The sequence below is a fragment of the Haliotis rufescens genome, unplaced genomic scaffold (genome assembly GCF_023055435.1).
Source record: "Haliotis rufescens isolate VD_foot unplaced genomic scaffold, xgHalRufe1.0.p SCAF_16, whole genome shotgun sequence".
In the NCBI taxonomy this organism is placed as follows: Eukaryota; Metazoa; Mollusca; class Gastropoda; order Lepetellida; family Haliotidae; genus Haliotis; species Haliotis rufescens.
Window position 1 is genome coordinate 4,850 of NW_025963846.1, and position 19,114 is coordinate 23,963.

Below are 19,114 nucleotides of genomic sequence, written 5' to 3' on the forward strand. Positions count from 1 at the left end.
TCCTGGTGTATTCATACAAACAACGCATGTTGTATTCCACCCTGATACTAGGGAAGGAAGCGCACCTGTTGGCCATTGTCATATTCTACTCAGGTTGCCTGGGATTTTTTAGAGACAAAAACATTTTTCTTTACTTTTAATTTCTTTTTGGGGTGGTGGTTGGGCGAAGGGTGTCACTGGTTAAAAAACAATTACTTTTTTATGAAGGAAAACGGCCGTTCAATATACTTTTTGCTCTAACATGTTTGTTTTTCCAGGACCGCCTATGTATTTAAACCCCATTTCACCTCATCCCCAGCATTGGGCGGTCGGGTAGCCTAGTGGTTAAAGCGTTCGCTCGTCACGCAGAAGACCCGGGTTCGATTCCCGACATGGGCACAATGTGTGAAGCTCATTTCTGGTGTCCCCCGCCGTGATATTGCCGGAATATTGCTAAAAGCGGCGTAAAACCATACTCACTCACTCATCCCCGGCATGATTCAAATGATTCGTTCCTGAACAAGGAACAGTCAAAGGTTTAAAATTATTTCTCAGTGTGTCTGATGTGTATATGTTGAAAAAAGTCTGTGGATAAATGACATAACGCTAAACATATTTCCGTCCAATCAAATCACCCTCATGAGCGAAAACGATTTTGTGCAAGTGGTCCCTGGACCAATAGGCTGTCATAAACAACACGTCCTTGGCATTTTACTTTGAACTGTTTGACACATTGGTATACATTGTATCACTAATGCGGGTATAAGGCTTGACACATTGGTATACATTGTATCACAAATGCGGCTACCAGGCTTCACACATTGGTATACCACTAATGCGGGTATCCGGCTTCACGCGATTAAAAAAACCAGATCACATTACATATCACATTACGTGTTTATTCATGTATGAAGCTCCGCACATATATTAACATATAAAAGAATATTGCATTGCCTATATCATTTCAACAACAATGGACGGTTTGTTATGTAGTTCCCAAATATACATCTCAGGGAGGATTAATTGCTCTGTTGGTAATCACAATTTGAAGGCACGCCATGGAAATATGGCAATAAAACAGGGTGTTTTACTTTGCAGATGTCGTTGTAATTGCTAACGATGACGGACGTAAATCAGATTTGAGCTTTTCTGGAGCACATACAATGAATCATACAAACTTAAGTCGTCGAGAGTTCAACTCACTCTCATCCCAGATCATAGAATTATATAAAGCCTAAGGGACGCAACCCTGCACAACAAACTGACAATAGGCAGCTAGGTCACCCGTGTCTCTTCAAGGCCGAGGTAAATAAAAATATATACATATTCATAATAAGGTTCGACTGTACATGAAATGCACTGTCTTAGCACTTTGCTTGAATAACTGCATATTATGCATATCTGCATGTGAATAGCATACAACTGTCTGAGTGAATACAGCGGTGAGTCAGACCTAACAATTCTTTCAGTGGGGTTTCAGTGATGATTCAATAACCCGTGATTTTGTCAGATCCCACCTTTAGAAGAGAAACAATGATAAACCGTGTTAAAATACTTGTGAGTAAATAGAATCATGGCAACACTTACACTGGTATTACTTTATCAACTAACCCATCACATAATACTTTCCAAAGCAACCACAGCTCTACACGGAATGGGAGACACACGAACAACTCGTCTCAACTCAACTCATGTCCATAAATATCTCTCTGGTTCTCTTTTCGCTTTCCTCGTCTTTCACAACTGTCTGTTAAATTCGTGTGACCAAACATCACAGGACCATGGAGCCAGTTTGGTCATGAACTCCTCTTCAAGGCAAGAGACCACGTCACACGCTGAGACAGGGGTCTCTTCTGCGGTTCTCCAAACGTCAACCCACGTTACGTGTTGTGAAGCTGGACATCTCGAGTGTTTGTCACTGCCGGACAATCTTCAAAAGTTCAATGTCAGGAGCTGTTTCAATGAACATTTGTTCTCAAGGACTGTGGTTTCCCAATGACCACACGGGATCGCCAGAATTTGATTCCAGGGATTCCCCAAAGAGTTCAAGATGCCTTCTTCCGAATGGTATGTGAATATTTGACCCTGAGGGGTTTTCTGAGCTTCACGTGAGAGAACTGTTGCCACCGCTTGCCTCTACTGTGCTCAGTTGGGTTGACATCCGGCCCTTTCAATCCTTCTCTCATGTAATGTTCCACTAATTCTTTGAGGTTGTCGAAATCCCTGCCGCCAGGAAAAATGTAGAGGCGAACCCGGGTGCCATGCTGACGCTCGAAGATTAGATAGTTACGTAGTGCATTCAGATGGCTGGAAAAACGAAAAGAATCCTATTAAATCTCCGCCATGTATGAAAATACAAATATAAAAGCAAGAAGGAAATAAGAACAAATCTTCCTCAATAGTCATTGAAGAAAATCCTTTAATGAATTAACTACTATATACACGCGTATCAGAGACCCGTCCATGATCACAAGTAAATGTTTACATGTGTGTCTTTGACATTCACCAGTTCAGTGGAACCCTACAACACTGGTATGGTGATGACAAACACAGAAACATAACCGCGGCAAATCTAGGATAGGAACACACGATCACAGGCTTCTGGCACACCTAAGGGAAGCAACTCTGCGCATCACAACACAATTATGACTTACCTAACGGTGATGACGTATTGTCTTTTGCGCCCAATCCACCAAACAATGAAGTTGCCATCTTCCTGCTGGTACCGTTTCATGGTTGAGCAGATCTGGTTAAAGAAATTTTAAATGTATAAACACATCAGAAGATCTTTACTTCTTTTGAAAATACAGTTTTAGAATGCAATGAATTTGTTTTGTAGGTATATGAAATTGTTTAAAAAAATAAGGGTTCACCGCTATTAGTGTCAGAATAAACATTTCTGTTTGTCTTTGATATGTTTTCTATCATGGTACTTTACGAATGAAATGAAATAAACCAATAGTCGTAAGACCTGACCAGTGCAAGAACCGGGATATGTACCTGAGTCTCTATCTGTGCTTGTCGTAAGAAGCGACTAACAGGATCGGGTGGTCAGGGTCCCTGACTTGGTTGATGCATGTCACCGATCCCAATTTTGTGGAATATTGCTGAGTGCGGCGTTAAACAACCAACAAACTATCATCTCTATCTAATATTCCAGCTATATGACGACGGTCTGTGAATAATCAAGTCCGGACCAGATAATCCAGTGATGGTATCATGAGAATCGATCCACGCATTTGGGATACGATGACATGCATCAACCAAGTGTAGCGAGCCTGACCTCACGATCCCGTTAGTCGCGACTTACGACAAGCATAGTCGCCTTTTACGGCATGGGTTGCTGAAGACCTATTCTACCCCGGATCTTCACGGGTACCCTCCTTAATATGGCTGGTATAATATGCATGAGGCGTGACATGCAACACACTCATTATCTGAATAACTGCTAAATCCAAAATAACTAAACATAATCAGTGTCTCAAAAGTCCCTGAAATGTAAATATACCTGTTTCTTACCGATTCTTCCGTTTCCTGTGGACACCACCCGGGCACTGCATCCAGATCACATAAATCCCTGACGATAGGCCTGTCATGGCTTGTCCTCAGTCTCTTCATTGGTATCGGTGGAGACGGTGTAGGTGGGAGAGACCGAAGCTGGTTCTGGGAGATGTCATCAATGTAAGTATACTGTGAGTCATCAGGTACACCCTCTAGGTATTCCATATCATTAGCACTCCAGTGTCGGTTCATTGGGATCGGTTGTTTTTTGGGTGGAAACTTGGTCATCTGCTGCATGTCAGAGTAGGATGCATCCTGTTCTTCATCTTCAGCACTGAATCGTGCGTACACGAGTCCATCTGAGTTCATCTGAGATGGCATTTCTGCAGGCATGCTCTCCGACCGATTCATTGCCATGTACTCGCTTAATTGCACATGGGGTAATCCTTGTGGTGGGTTGACGCCTGAAGAGGTTGAGAACCCAAAATACCCATTGCTGCTCTGTTGAATCACTAAAGCGACTGTCTGGTGTCTATTAGAATTTTCACTCTCCGTTGAACTCTCCATAGGCTCACCCTCCATTGCACTATCCTGTTTAGATGTCATTGACCCACTGTTTCCTCTGTAACTAAGGTATCCATCAGCATCAGTGTCTATAACAGTAAAAGCTGAAGCATCACTACTCGATCTGCTACGACTGTCAGTATCAATTTCCATCAGCGAACTCTGCGATGCAAATGTTGCATAGCCATGGCTGTCCTTTGAAACAACACACTGAGCAGGAGGTCTCTTAAACTCGTCTGGAACTGACTTTGGTCTCTCCTTCTCTTCCTTACTGTCTCTTTTAGCAGGAACAGTAATGGGTTCACCTTTCTGCCTTAACACAGGAAGAGAATGCGACCCATGCATACCCTGGAGTTCTCCTTTCTCCTGAGCCACAACATCTATATAACCATCCTTCCTTTGCTGAAGAACACACGGCTTGGGCTTTACATTCGTCATAGGCATTCGTGGGAAGGAGGAAGGTGGGGGCATTCTGTCATGACTAACATAAATTTCATTTTTCACACATGGCAAAGGCTTTGAATGAGGCATAGATGATGCCATAGAGCTTGGGCTTTCTGGACGAAATGTCGCAGACTGGTTTGAAAATCGGAGCACAGGGTGTGTATGAGGAACGTAATCAGACACTTTTGGTGTGTGCCTATTTGGCTTAGAGTCTACTGACTTCCTCTGCGGCTCACATCTTTTCATTAGTGTAATGTCATCCTCATCCTCAAAGGATGCGGATCTGAAATGATCAGGTTCGAATAGGTACCCTTTTGGGTAAGTACCCGAGGGCAGTGTTCTTAGAGTCGGATACGATTCAACCACTGAGCAAGATGGCTTCTTCAACAACGTTTGACGGTCCACATGTGATGAACTACATGACCATTCAAAACTTGGGAAATGATGCGGACTTGAGTTTGAGGAGCTTGGCAAGTTCTGACAAGGCAACGGCTTTATTGCAGATTCTCTCTCTGAGAGATTATTGTATCTGTCGTAAGTTTCAGGATGAGCATAACCTGTATTTGAATGGACTTTGGGTGCAGTGACAGAACATAGATTGTTAGATGTTGATGCTTCATCTGTCACTGGTATATTAAAAGGGAGCGATGTTGCCTGGGAAGTGGAACGGTATCCAGGGTCGTACCCACTTGGGTAACTTGGTGCACCCTCAGCCACACATGGTTTTGGAGTAGATATCTGGAAGCTGCCATAGACGCTTCTCTCGGATTCATCTGTAATTTCTCCTTTCTTAACAGATAGCTGTGTTCCCTGAAATAAAAGCGAGTTTAAATAAAATTAATAATTAAAATAAAAAAGTCTTCGCATCAAGAACAAATCTACAAAACAACATGACTGAATAATTAGTTCGAGTGGTAGAATTGTGTGAGTGGCGGTTGTACTTGTAGGCAGGATATCCTTACCCTTTTCGCGAACACCTGGCGCCAACACTGATTTTAAGAGATCCATGTATAATTTTGACTGCTATTTTGCCTTTTCTGTCCAATGGAATCGTGACTGATAATTTTTGGATTTTTTAAAAATTTCAACCCATTCTTATATCCACATATCTTAATCCGTGTAGTTTCATCAATGATCATGCTATTAGTTTCCACTTAATTCTGTGTCGTGAAGTTCAAAATAGTCCACAACGCTCAATGAGCCTAGACGCGCGGGGGCATTTAAGCTCGGTCTAAAGACCTGAGGTAATTTATACAGGCCACCTCACGAAATGCGTGCATTATTATTCGAGCAGCCAAAGAGACAATCCTGTGTGAGTTCGGTCTGAAGACCTGAGGTAATGTATACAGGCCACCTCACGAAATGCGTGCAATATTTTTCGAGCAGCCAAAGAGACAATCCTGTGTGAGCTCGCGACTCAAAGGTAAACAAGTCCCGTTACAGGGTAAGGATAGTTACAGAATAGTTAAAGACACGAGATCTGTTCTGTTTACAGGTAAAACAGTAACGCCATTATTATAAACATACCGAGTAAATTATTACATATTCTTGCTATAATAATTACATTGGTGCACAAACGACGTAGAAGTTAAGTATAGTTGGCAATTGTTATTGGTATGTGCTCATATATAATCAACTAACTCAGTTAACATCGCAATATCATATTAATCATTACAAAGTAGCAAATATCAATAAAGAAGAACGTGACATGACGGTGATAATGTTATTCTAACTCTGTGTAAGCGATTGATGACATACAATATAATATCAGTGTAAGGGACCCCAGGCATACAATAAGAAAAATGTTGATTGTACCTTAAGATGATAAGCAGGCGTTTGCCAGGTTATCTTGGGGTTTGGACCCGTAATAACGTAGCTTGGCAGGCCCGAGAGAACGTTTTCTAGACTTGCTGCCAAAGAAGAATCCTTCTTGGTGGTCACCGACAGGTACTTGAACTGTCCTCTTTCGTCTTCAATCTTGACGTTAAGCTGCATGGAATGTAAATCTGAAAGGGAAGGGTTCACAATCGTTTACAGTTATTTAACAACATCCATGCAGTGTTATATCTTCCCATCGGTGTCGGCACACCTTCATAACACGTGCCCTGCTTTTCAAACACATTGTCCAACAGAAGCTTCTATCTTCGTGTATGAGTAATAGTTGTTTGCAAATACCACTTCAAAATACCTCCATTGTCTACACCATGGATAGTTCAGGTATTCACTCAAAACAGAACATTTCGTTCCAGGTCAGTAGTTTTGAGACCGACTGGGCGTGCTCGCGGTTGGGGATTGACACAGTCCTCTGTAATTACATACATGTATAAGGGGTCGGGCTGACCTTTGACGAGTTGAAGGGACGTATCGGATTTAATGCTGGGGCAATTCACTGACATAGACACATATATAAAGACCATCTGACACATGCTGCTATTTAGGAAGGCGAAACTACCAATGATAGCTGAAGTCATTAACAATTCAAATCAGTTTGCTTTGAGTGTGACGGACCTGCCTGCACATTGTTGGATTAGAAACGGAAACAAATAATAAATACATAATCAAGCATCCTAAAATATGAGGTAAAGGCAAGCAAAAAAGTAATATTTTCACCAACACACCGAATTTCATTTTCAGCGTTGTTGCAGCGGCGTGTTTTCTGCAAAGGAATCTTCTATGCTACTTGAAGGAGGGCGATACAACGATCCCATTATTAAGCCTTCAGACAAAGCAGAGCAGGGTCGTATAACTACGGATATCTACGTCACAGGACCTGGCACTCGTTCCCAGGGTCATAAGGGGTCAGATGTAAATCACGTTTTGCCCTCGCTCTCCACTCTCTCCCCTCGGCTGTGCATGCAGCCTGTGTGGGCATTCCCCAGCCCGTGCATTCCCCAGAAATAAACAGCCCACATCATTTGTGATAGGAAAGGACACTGGGAGGTGTTGAAGAACAATGGTATAGCCTGCATGCTGTCAGGTGCCGGGGGGCGTTTCATGTCAGATGTTTTGATAGATACTGTATATTTCCCTAGCTCACAAGGACATGATTTAAATGCATCATGGCTACTGCTGACTCTGGTCGTATCACGAGTTGTTTGCACAGGCGTCGATCTATTTCCTTATGAAATGAATTTATGTGTACCGCACTTTATTCCCGGAAAAAGGGAAGTTAGACCATTCCTCAATAAATTATGTGTATTTTTTTTCATGGATAGTTCATGGTGACTCAATGATAGTGATTAATAAACATATGCTTATAATATAGACGTGCTCTTTAGCACTCGGAACGTGTACTCAACAGGCGTCATTCAAAATTAGCATATCTTTTTTGGCTTTAACAAAATCAGTAAATGCGCTTAAGTGTTACTGGATTTCTGGTCCATCACTTGATTGTCTTGTTGACCCTAGAAGGTCCGGGTTAGAAATGGTCTTCAGCAACCCACGCTTGCCATAAAAGGCGACTACGCTTGTCGTAAAAGGCGACTAACGGGATCGGGTGGTCAGGCTCGCTGACTTGGTTGATGCTTGTCATCAGTCCCAATTGCGTGGATCGATGCTCATGATATCAATCACTGGATTGTTTGGTCCAGACTCGGTTATTTACCGACCGCCATCATATACCTGGAATATTGCTGAGTGCGGCCTAAAACAACCAACCAACCAACCAAATGTTTGTCAGGCAGCAAACACATTTTTTGTGTGGAAGTTGTGCGAGTTGCGGGTGCTACCTGTAGAACCGGATATATGCTTTACGCGAACACCTGGTGTCATCACTGATTTTCCGTGATCCTTTTATATACTTTTAACTGTAATTTTGCCTTTAATGCCCAATGAAAATTTTTTGTCAGATGGTCGAGTCTAGTCATACTCTGACGTTAATGTTATATATTAACATGGTTTCGTCTCTTTTCTTTACTCACATTTCACATCAAATCACAACACCCCAACCAAACCCATATATATTGTTTGTTGTTTAACGCCACACCAAGCAATATTCCAGCTATATGACGGCCGTCTGTAAATAATCGAGTCTGGACCAGACAATCCAGTATACATTGTTTGTTGTTTAACGCCGCACTCAGCAATATTCCAGCTATATGACGGCGGTCTGTAAATAATCGAGTCTGGACCAGACAATCCAGTATAAATTTGTTTGATGTTTAACGCCGCACTCAGCAATATTCCAGCTGTATGACGGCGGTCTGTAAAAAATCGAGTCTGGACCAGACAATCCAGTATACATTGTTTGTTGTTTAATGCCGCACGGAGCAATATTCCAGCTACATGACGGCGGTCTGTAAATAATCGAGTTTGGACCAGACAATCCAGTATACATTGTTGTTTAACGCCGCACCCAGCAATATTCCAGCTATATGATGGCGGTCTGTAATTAATCGAGTTTGGACCAGACAATCCAGTGATTGAGATCATGAGCATCGATCCACGCAAATGGGATACGATGATATGCATCAACCCATCAGCAAGCCTGATCAACCGATCCCGTTGGTCGCCTCTAACGACAAGCATAGTCACCCTTTACGGCAAGCATGGGTTGCTGAAGACCTATTCTACCCCGGATCTTCACGGGTCGAAGTTAAATTAACAACAGTTATATCAATGCTATGTTTTTGAACGACGTTATCACACAAAATAATGGCCACTGTTGTTAGCTTTGTAATTAAAAATCATGTTAAAGGTAAAGAAGGAAGTTTCAAGAGGCAGATAATTTCTTATACGTACAAAATCCATCTGTAAAACACTGTATCACATTTGTTTCGACGGCACCCAAACGCGTTCATCCAGATCGACAACTTCTCGCTAAGTAATATTCCCAGGAGGAAATGGAAAATCAATGTTAAAGGTGAACATTTCCTGTAAAAGGCTTTTCTGAACAACCACTCCGTCCCGTAACCGGCCATTGTGCGGTTGGGTTTTACCATAAACTCGGTTTGTCATTAACACCTGCCGGGTGAATGCCATATCCGGTTTAACCTGAATCCTGTTACGGCTGCAAGCTCCATGCATGACATGAATCACGTGAATGATTATGAATAAGGGTGTTCTTGAAAGTGAAGGTAATGTGCACATTTAAACAATTTCATTTCCATAGATTTATATATGGTTCAAACTTTCTCAAGCGAAGATTGTCAAGTGTAAAGAAACATACTTAGTTATATACAACGAGTTTGCCTTTTACGCCAACAGAATCTGTGTCGGTCTGGCGTTAATGTTTTATATTATTTTGTAACATTTTCACATAAGCTGAGACAATAGTTTCTTCTTAATCTAGGGATGTGAACATTAGCCTAAACCTTTTAAAGAAGGACTAACGAGGTCAGGATCGGTAAACATGTAAGAACAGCAGAGTGGGCAAGCGGTCAAAAGCGCCATGCTAGCAAGCGCCGGGTGCTGAGATCTATCCCGCTAGTGCCCGGGTTGTTATTCAGCCTTGGGACGAATGTTTACAGGTCTTTACAGTGTTGTCACTACCCCTAGTGTACAGTACATACACCCTGTGCACTCAAAAGAACCCACTCGTCCGATTGTAGATGAGTGAGTGAGGGAGTTTTGTTTAACGCCGCTTTTAACAGTATTCCAGTTATATCGCGGCGTGTCAGCTTAATGTGGGAGGAAAGCTGGAAGTGATGCATGTCTCAGACATTCACCGCTTCGGTGAAACCCACGAGCACGGGTATGGTGCTCACAAACCCTGAAACTTAAACGGGGCGAACCGGGATTCGAACCCACAATCATAGGTTTCTGGTGTGCCTAAGGGTCGCAACTCTGCACAGCGAATCGCAGCGCCTTAGACGACTTGGCCACCCGTGCCACCCGTGCCACCTTAGACGCCTGGACCACCCGTGCCACCTTAGACGACTGTGCCACCCGTGCAACCTTAGACGACTGTGCCACCCGTGCAACCTTAGACGACTGTGCCACCCGCGCAACCTTAGACGACTGGACCACCCGTGCCACCTTAGACGACTGGACCACCCGTGCAGTTTAAAACAGCAATGGTTAGTTCCTCTTGTATATAGACGTGAAGGTTATTCAATTGTCGTGTTTCATCAAGTTCGTACGGAGTTTTAAGACAATTGTTTGAGTCATAAGATTTGTAATTAATCAAATTTTCCTGCCGTCCTCAACACGAGTTGTGCTAAAACACCTACGCTAAACTCAACCACGCTGAGTCTCAAGACTCTGGAGAATAAATCAAAAAGGGAGTCCAACTCAAGTCTAGAATGATTTGGCAAGTCTAGATTGTCTCAGCTCTACTCAATTAAGCATTCTTCTGGGATCCGTTCAGATTTTAGTTTTACGTATTTTGTACATGTTTATTCATAAATAATACAACTTTAATTCTGGGACTATATATAATGTTAATCTAGACCTAAATATGTAGTATTGCATACGTTAATCCATATTGTCGCGGATATGTTATGTATCTACTACTACCGCCTCCGTGGTGTAGTGGATAGAGTGTCTGCCTGGAGAGCGGAAGGCCGATGGTTCGGTCCCCAGGCCGCGTCATAACACAAGAGGACCGCCTCCGTGGTCTAGTGGTAGAGCGTCCGCCCGGAGAGCGGAAGGTTCGGGGCTCCATCCCCGGCCGCGTCATACCAAAAGACGTTAAAAGATGGTACTTGTTGTTACCCTGTCTAGCGATCGGCATTAAGGGGTTGAAGCAAGGACTGGTCGGCTCGGAGTCAGTATACTGTGTCTGAGTGGGGTATTCGTGTTAAACTGCGGCATGGTATCTCAGTGGGCTAGCACTATAAATCGGCATCAGTCCGGACTAGTACAAGCAGCCACACACACACACACACACACACACACACACGTGCATGTACGTCGCTATATAAGTGCAATAATCTTGGACGCGACGTTAAACCCAATTTCACCTCACCTCACATAACACAAGATGGTACCCGCTGTTACCCACCCGGCGTTCGCGTGAAGGGGATAACACAAGGGGTGGAGTCAGCACAACCCGTCTGAGGGGGTATCCATGTTGAACTGCGGAATGATATCTCAGTGGACTAGCACTATAAAACCGTCAGTCAGGACTAGTACATGCACCCACACACGTGCCTGCACGTCGCTGTGTAATTGAAATAATCTTGAACGCGAAGTTTAACGTTTCTATCTCACCTGAACATAATCTAAAATATTCATACTTACTTGTATCACCCCAAACGTCACCATTGTTTGATCTAACATAGCCTCTGCCTGAAGCCATCACCAAGGCCTGGTACATTCTTACGCATGCATGACTCGTATTACCACATCTATACTAGCAGCAACAGCTGTTACTGTAGGCGTGTCCAGGTATGTATTGAAAGTCTCCATAGAAACACACTTGTTCGGTCAATATGTAGTCAGACACACACGTTTCCATAACTGTACTAAGGCTGTGATCATCTATACTGTGTTTGTTTTGTTTGTTTTTTATTTAACGCCGCACTCAGCGATATTCCAGCTATATGACGACGATCTGTAAATAATCGAGTCTGGACAAGACAATCCAGTGATTGACGTCATGAACATTGATCCACGCAATTGGAATACGATAACATGCATCAACCAAGTCAGCGAGCCTGACCTCCAGATCCCGTTAGTCGCCTCTTAAATGCATTGTCAACTTTTACGGCAAGCATGTGGGTTGCTGAAGACCTATTCTACCCCGGATCTTCACGGGTCTCATCTATGCTAATTAGACATGATATACCTGTATATCGTGATTGTGATAGTAGCATTCATGTGCCTTTAACAATGTATATACGTCCATAATTACCCAATCTCCAGAGAAATCAATTTAGATTGCGTGCGTATTGACCGCGAAACAACCACGGGTTTTAATGTGTACAGTGCGAGACATATACCCTTAGGTTGATAAATGCCTTGTTCTGAAACTCATTAACCTTGGCGTCTTACTAATTACTCAAATTAACATGTAGTGAGTCATACTTGGCTTTCGGCCTCGCAACGCAACACATTCGCTTTATACTGATCTCCTTGAATATGTTGCCTATGCACGTATAACGCATGAGTCATTTCACTAGTTTATTAATGCTATTGATTGTGTTTGTATGTGTGGCACTCTCTATCCCAGCAGTTTAACGAGGCAGCCCTGCATCATGGCATCCCTGTTGCTAAGCTACAGGTAAATCATTGATTCGGAGGGACATGCGCAGTCAACTGATAGCAAATTCCAGTCAGGGCGTGGTCCTCATGCAAGCTTAAGGGTACTCCATGACACGAGGTCGTTACAGTGTCTGGGCAAATAGCTGATCGTGATCACGATGGCTTCCTTCGATGTAATTGATCAATTTACTAGAAATGCATAATTATACCAGAGACCATATAATTATATGGTCTCTGATTATACGTACAATAAGTACGATGTAACACCCGCTCGTATTGTTTCAATATCATAGAAATACAGATGTTACTAATTGAAGCACGCTCATTGATTTTAATATTTAAGTGTTTCGTATAAGAAGTAATTGAGTTTGTAGTGCATCTATATATATGTTTGAATAAAGTCTATGAAAATGTATTAATACACATCTTCAACACATATATTGTTTACCGAAGCTTAAACACTTCCCGGTGGTTATTTTATAGACACGGAGACAATTGTAACATGTTGTCATGTTGAACTTTAAAATCGACATTATAAATACTAAATTTCCGCTCTGTAGATTACTGTAAACGGTTAGCGTGTCAGATTGTAGATTTGAGTGCATAGTATTCGAAGCTAGTCATATGTCGATGAGTCACACAATAAAGTCAACATTACTGTGCTGCAGTACACGACAGGACATAATTTTATCCCCATGCATGTAGACATACATCTAACGTGCACCCGGAAGATGGGACAACTGTCCCCCTATTTTAAAGTATACTAGAAACATTATGCATTTTGAAGTTTTATAGGTGATCGGCTGTAAACGTATAGCATTTCTACAACTTATTTGGTGATATGTTGCAACAAAAATAATACGACTACCTAACTACATATGTGCATTCATTTAGATTGTATGTTAAGTGTCATCCCAGATGAAAAAAACCCAATGTATCCGCTCTTGCTGTTATAATATCATATTATGACACGTGTAAAAAACACCATACAATAATCTGTATTATAAATAACATTCCATATGATTTGTTCATAAAAACCTTGCACTTTACAGATGGGTTTATTAAGTGAAAGACAGGATCATATATCTGTGTGCTTTATGTCGGATAAACGATTATATGAGATTGAAAAGCATTTGATCGTGTTTGTCTTGTCAAATACAATTTCAAACAAAAAGAGATTTCAAAGGAAATGATAATCAGTTAACGGTTCTAATTCATTAATAAGTCATTGATATTGACCACAATAATGGAATTACATATTCATTCAACAATAGTAAAATATTAACATGTAAATTCTGCAGGTATTTTTTGTTTTTGAATAACCATTATAATCAATAACAACAATCTCTATCACCAATTTCAAAAAGGCCCATCAGTAATATTTATATGTACAGTTCTGTGTCTTTAAGCTCAAACAATAAGCGACATAAGGAAATCAATGAGATAGCAATTCCCAGGACATGCTTCCTGTCGCAAGTTACCTAACATTATCGTAACAGCGGCATGAACACCAGGAAGTGATATCGGTAACAGCTCGTCAATTCCATCCACTCTATTGTTCGTGCTCATGGCGATTATCTGCCAACACGGCCAGTTGTCACTCCAGCGTATAATGTACCCCTGGGTGGTTACAGCCATACTAAATCCTATTAGACCTTTTGCAGTGATTTACTAATGCTTCGTGAAGATTGTTTGTAATGTGGATTACATTTTTAAGCTTCATGATACAGAATTGTCTTTCATTGTTAAGGTCAAACACCTTTAACACAGCGTATGTAATAATAAAAACAATTTGTGTGAATGGTAGAGTGAACAATCGAGGCAGCACAAGCTGATACTGTCCAAATGTTCAATTTTCTCATGTGTAATCACATCACAACGCTGCAAAGAAAATTAGATAATAAATATCTCTAAAATAAATGTATTTCTCCTGATATGCAGTGGGAGATTTTGAGCACATTTTTTGTGTGCAATGTTCATGTTTCAGAAGACAATATTGGCATAACCTGTCTTCAAAGGGTATGTCATAGAGTATACCAATATTCACTGCATGTCTAAAGCTAAATGTAAACATAATTTCATGATCTATAAATCTTCATTCAACCTTTCACCAAGGGAATACACGGTATTTGTAGTTTCAAAGTAATATTTCTTGTCACGGTGGTCAATATACGGAATGAAAGCGAAGGGCGTATCTGTCTACTCTACAAGCGCGTTATCCGTTCATCATTTCCGAAATGACTAAATGACCCTTCATAGGGTTTGGTCGAGTTACGTTTGGTGTTCGAAGAAATGTGTTACAGATAACCATTTAGAATCATGAGTCAGTTCAGTTCGACCTACTGTTCTATTATTAAAACCCCGATGAACAAATCCTTTCCCTTCACCCAAACATCAGCTTGTGTGTAACCAAATATTATGAGCATCACGTCAATTAGATTTTTATATTGAATTCATGATCATTTGAACGATATGAAAAAATCAACAAATAGCGCGTTACTTTGTAATATTTGAAGTGTAAAATAAATAAATAATATATTTCAATAAAGATATATAATAGAAGAAATAATTCTGGTTCCTGAGGTGATTAATTAAGAATACCTGTAAAGAATTCATGTTTTCATGGAAAATTCATTGGGAGTAAGGATTCCAAAGGAAACAATGAAATGAACTCGAGGAGAAGAATGAATAATTCATGACATTGGTGTGGCATTGTCACTTGTCATTGTTATTATGAATGACTCATAGAAAACGATTTTTCTTATGAAACTGTGCCTATACATTAATTGATTATTGCCTTAATTTCCCGTTCTGAAGACAGTCGTGTTTGGATAGAACTCGCAGCATTGTTACAAACAGATCGAAATTTCTCTTTGTGAAAATTACATGCCATTATTGAGATTGATCAAGCATGGCCAAGCAAATATTATAAATACAAGCGACGAAAACATTTCAATAATCATCAGAAATCTCTTCTGGAAGCAGAGTCCATTGTACGATTCTGACATGGGCATGCGTTTATGAATCACTGTGAAATATTGATGTACCAGGTGTTTGCGAAAAGATGATCATATCCTGCCCTAAGGGTGGACCCCGTCACAAACACATGCACAGGCAGGTCAATTATTCAAATGTGTTAACACTGGAAATTTTATTTTTATTTTGTCAAAAATGTGTAATATGTTGAAGGATAACATTACACCCGTCACCTTTGCAGAGGGGAACACCGGTACATAATAGCGTTCTCAGCAAAGACATTGCATGATTTTGGCCCCGAGGCCATCGACTGACCAGTGCTCTTGCCCAAACTAATCATATACTACATTTAATATGAAACTGTTTTGCAACAGATATCATGCTTTCAGTATTTTACATCCTTCATAGAATATTGTAAGTCGTATACTTGTTTTATGCAATTTTATATTAAACGTAATATATATTCAGAAATCATAACTATAGACACTTTTAAGGGTGACAGGTGAATAAGGTTTTATTCACTGCTAGATTACTTGACAACGTGAGTCATATAACAATAGATGGTTAAAGATTGAATATATTCGCACATATAGTGAGTCACTTCAACAGATGTTACATGGATACATATTTTCACGATGCCAATCAATATACACGAACAATATAAAAAGTTCCAATTATTCATTCAAACATACAAATACAAAATATACTTGATAACCTGCATATTATATCAGGGTAAAACAACTTTAATACACCATGAGCGTTAAACAAAACATGAGGCTCAGATATAATTTCTACACGTACCTTTGCATGCTTTCACTACGAGATCGACACAGTCCTCTCTATTCTGTCGTCTCAATGCATTCAGAAGGACGAAGACGGTGCTCCCACTTCTTTTACCCCAATCTCGGAGCATACGACATCCTGGAAATACCTGAGCAACCTGCGCATGGCGTCTGATCTGCTCCAGTTCAGCTACAGAACTGATACCTAGCTCTTCCGCCACCCCTTCCCAATTGCCGGTCACCCCACGGACCTCATTGAATAGCTGCAACCCCAGGTTATCCAGTGCCTGACCGGGTAGCTGATCCACCCGCAGATCCAAAATCTGTGGGGACAGATTTTCGATCGAGGACACCCGTCTCTCGAGATCCATCCTCCAACTCTCGCTCATGATGAAAAATGTAGTCCGTTCGTATCTATACAGATATAAAGTCCTTCTTGGAAAGTTATCTTTCAATCGCGGAAGTCCCTTTGGATGACATGCCCGACCTCAATCGGCCTCGTCACACCGCAACAGGTCCACGGTCACATCGTATCGATATAATGTCGGGATGTGTCATCTGGCGTCTAATCAAGTCATTCCCTCTTTTTCATCATAGCTTCTGTTGATATTGAACACTGTTCGCCGTTGTAAGCGAGTGTTTACTGTTTCGCCGAAAGGTGTTGTGACTTGAAACATGCCTACACACGTCACAAGAAGACTGGTTGCTGATTGGTTGTTGTAAATAGGTCGGGGGAAGTCGTTCTATTGTCAACACAATACGTCATGACCAAGAGCAGGTCGTGTGCATGAACTTTTACCGATCGTCTTGCGACACGCTCTGATTGACACCATGTAAAGAGAATTTTTTTAAGCTACACAGATGAAATTCTGAGGAAATAATGTCAAAGCGAACGGTTTAATACAGATGTATGTTTGTTGTGTGTTCATGCTTTTATGCTGGTTTTGTGGATGGCATGGGTGGATACAGGGGGGGGTGCGGGGGTGCGCACCCCCCCCCCCTTTATTTCGAAAAAAATCTTTATTTCTGTATAAATTACCACCAAAGACAATAAATAGATCTTAATTGTGCTGTAGCCGCCCATGGATGGATGTAACTACACGTAGTACCATACAGCGAAACTTCACTGAGCCGGCCTGTTTCAGTTAATCTTCTGAATGAATGAATGAATGAATGAATGAGCGAATGAATGAATGAATGAATGAATGAATGAATGAATGAATGAATGATATATTTACAGATGTACTTCCTTTGAATGTTTTAAGTCTATTTATTTTTACAAAATGTGTGAACCTGGATTGGTAGACAAGTAACGACTTATATTCATACCGCTTTAGTTTTACGTACAATGTCATCAATTATAATGTACAGTCAAGAGTAAGTAAGGTAATTATTGAGCATAAAGACACAGTTGTCGACTCTGAAGAGAAACGTTGTCAGCAAAAATCAGATACATGTGAGATTAAGCGATAGTGTGCTCTTAAAAAAATTTAAATCTAGATTTTCCATGATTTGTCACGCCTTCCTAAAATGCTGTTCAAAGTGAATTCACTAACACTTGTCAAGAAAACGGAGTTAGTTTAGGAGATTTCTACTCTGCATTAAACCGATCTGGTATCCATTATGACCTACTTCAACGAACACAGCGTTGTGGATCAACAAGGAAGTTGACTGAGGTAAATATGTACCTGTTTTCTTTAATGAAATACATGATATCGAGACCGCCTCCGCAGTCTAGTGGTAGAGGTCAGATTTTTTATCCCCTGTCCCGTCATATTAAAAGACTCGGCTCGGAGTCAGTATAATGTGTTTGAGTGGGGTATTCATGTTAAACTGCAGCATGGTATCTCGGCATTAGTCCGGACAAGCAGCCACACACACACACACGCACACGCACACACGCACGCACGCACCCACAGACACGCACACGCACACGCACACACACACACACACACACACGTCGCTATGCAATAATCTTGGACGCGACGTTAAACCCCAGTTTACCTCATCTCGCATGCTCTGTAATATATATATCGCCAGATCCTGTGAGGTGAGGTAAAATGGGGTACATGCTTGGCAAATTATAAGCATATGATGTTTGCAGTAGTTGTTTGTTTGTTCCACGCCGCTCTCAACTAAAGTACAGATTTATGACGGCAGCATGTCTGTTTGGTTTAGTTGTTGTTTAACGCTGCACTCAGCAATATTCCAGCTATATGATGGGTCTTCAGCAACCCATGCTTGCTGTAAAAGCATCTATGCTTGTCATAAGAAGCGACTCACGGGATCGGGCGGTCAGGCTCGCTGACTTGGTTGATGCATGTCATCGATCCCAATTGATGCTCATGATATCAATCACTGGATTGTCTGGACCTGACAATCCAGTGGTCATGAGCCACGATCCTAGCAAGTGGGATCAATGACATGCATCAACCAAGTCAGCGACCCTGACCACCCGATCCCGTTAGTCGCTATATGGCTGGAATAATGCTGATGCGAGGTGAATGTTTTAACATACACACTTGTCACCTGTAACAAGCACGGGTTGTGGAAAACCTATTCTCTTCCCGGATCTTCACGGGGCCTTGGAGTAAGTAAACATGGAAAACTGAACATGTGATGTAAATGTATACAGAAGCATGGCATTGCATAAACAATTACCCGTGAAGATTCCGGGGTAGAATAGGTCTTCAGCAACCCATCCTTGCCGTAAAAGGTGACTA

The 19,114-nt window shown here is 41.4% G+C and overlaps 1 protein-coding gene across 3 annotated transcripts; it reads right to left on the reverse strand.

Annotated features, from left to right (window-relative positions):
• Positions 1-860: 860 nt before the first annotated feature.
• Positions 861-17,078, reverse strand: LOC124146131. 3 transcript variants are annotated; one of them, XM_046516258.2, is made up of 5 exons: positions 16,411-17,078; positions 6,304-6,494; positions 3,499-5,298; positions 2,634-2,725; positions 861-2,286 (listed from the first exon to the last, which is right to left on the reverse strand). In XM_046516258.2, exons 1-5 carry the CDS (start codon positions 16,778-16,780, stop codon positions 2,025-2,027), a joined length of 2,715 nt encoding a protein of 904 aa, XP_046372214.2. In that variant the 5' UTR covers positions 16,781-17,078; the 3' UTR covers positions 861-2,024. The 3 variants fall into 3 exon arrangements, with proteins under 3 accessions (XP_046372214.2, XP_046372218.2, XP_046372215.2); XM_046516262.2 differs by lacking the exon at positions 16,411-17,078 and adding an exon at positions 9,229-9,395; XM_046516259.2 differs by lacking the exon at positions 16,411-17,078 and adding an exon at positions 7,107-7,457.
• Positions 17,079-19,114: the final 2,036 nt, after the last annotated feature.

Coding starts and splice junctions, on each gene's coding strand:
- LOC124146131 (XM_046516258.2), bottom strand. CDS start 16,780: ATGAGCGAGAGTTGGAGGATGGATCTCGAGAGACGGGTGTCCTCGATC. Junction 5,299..6,303: donor CGCCTGCTTATCATCTTAAG/GTACAATCAACA, acceptor CTTTTATTTCAG/GGAACACAGCTATCTGTTAA. Junction 2,726..3,498: donor CACAGGAAACGGAAGAATCG/GTAAGAAACAGG, acceptor TTCTTTAACCAG/ATCTGCTCAACCATGAAACG.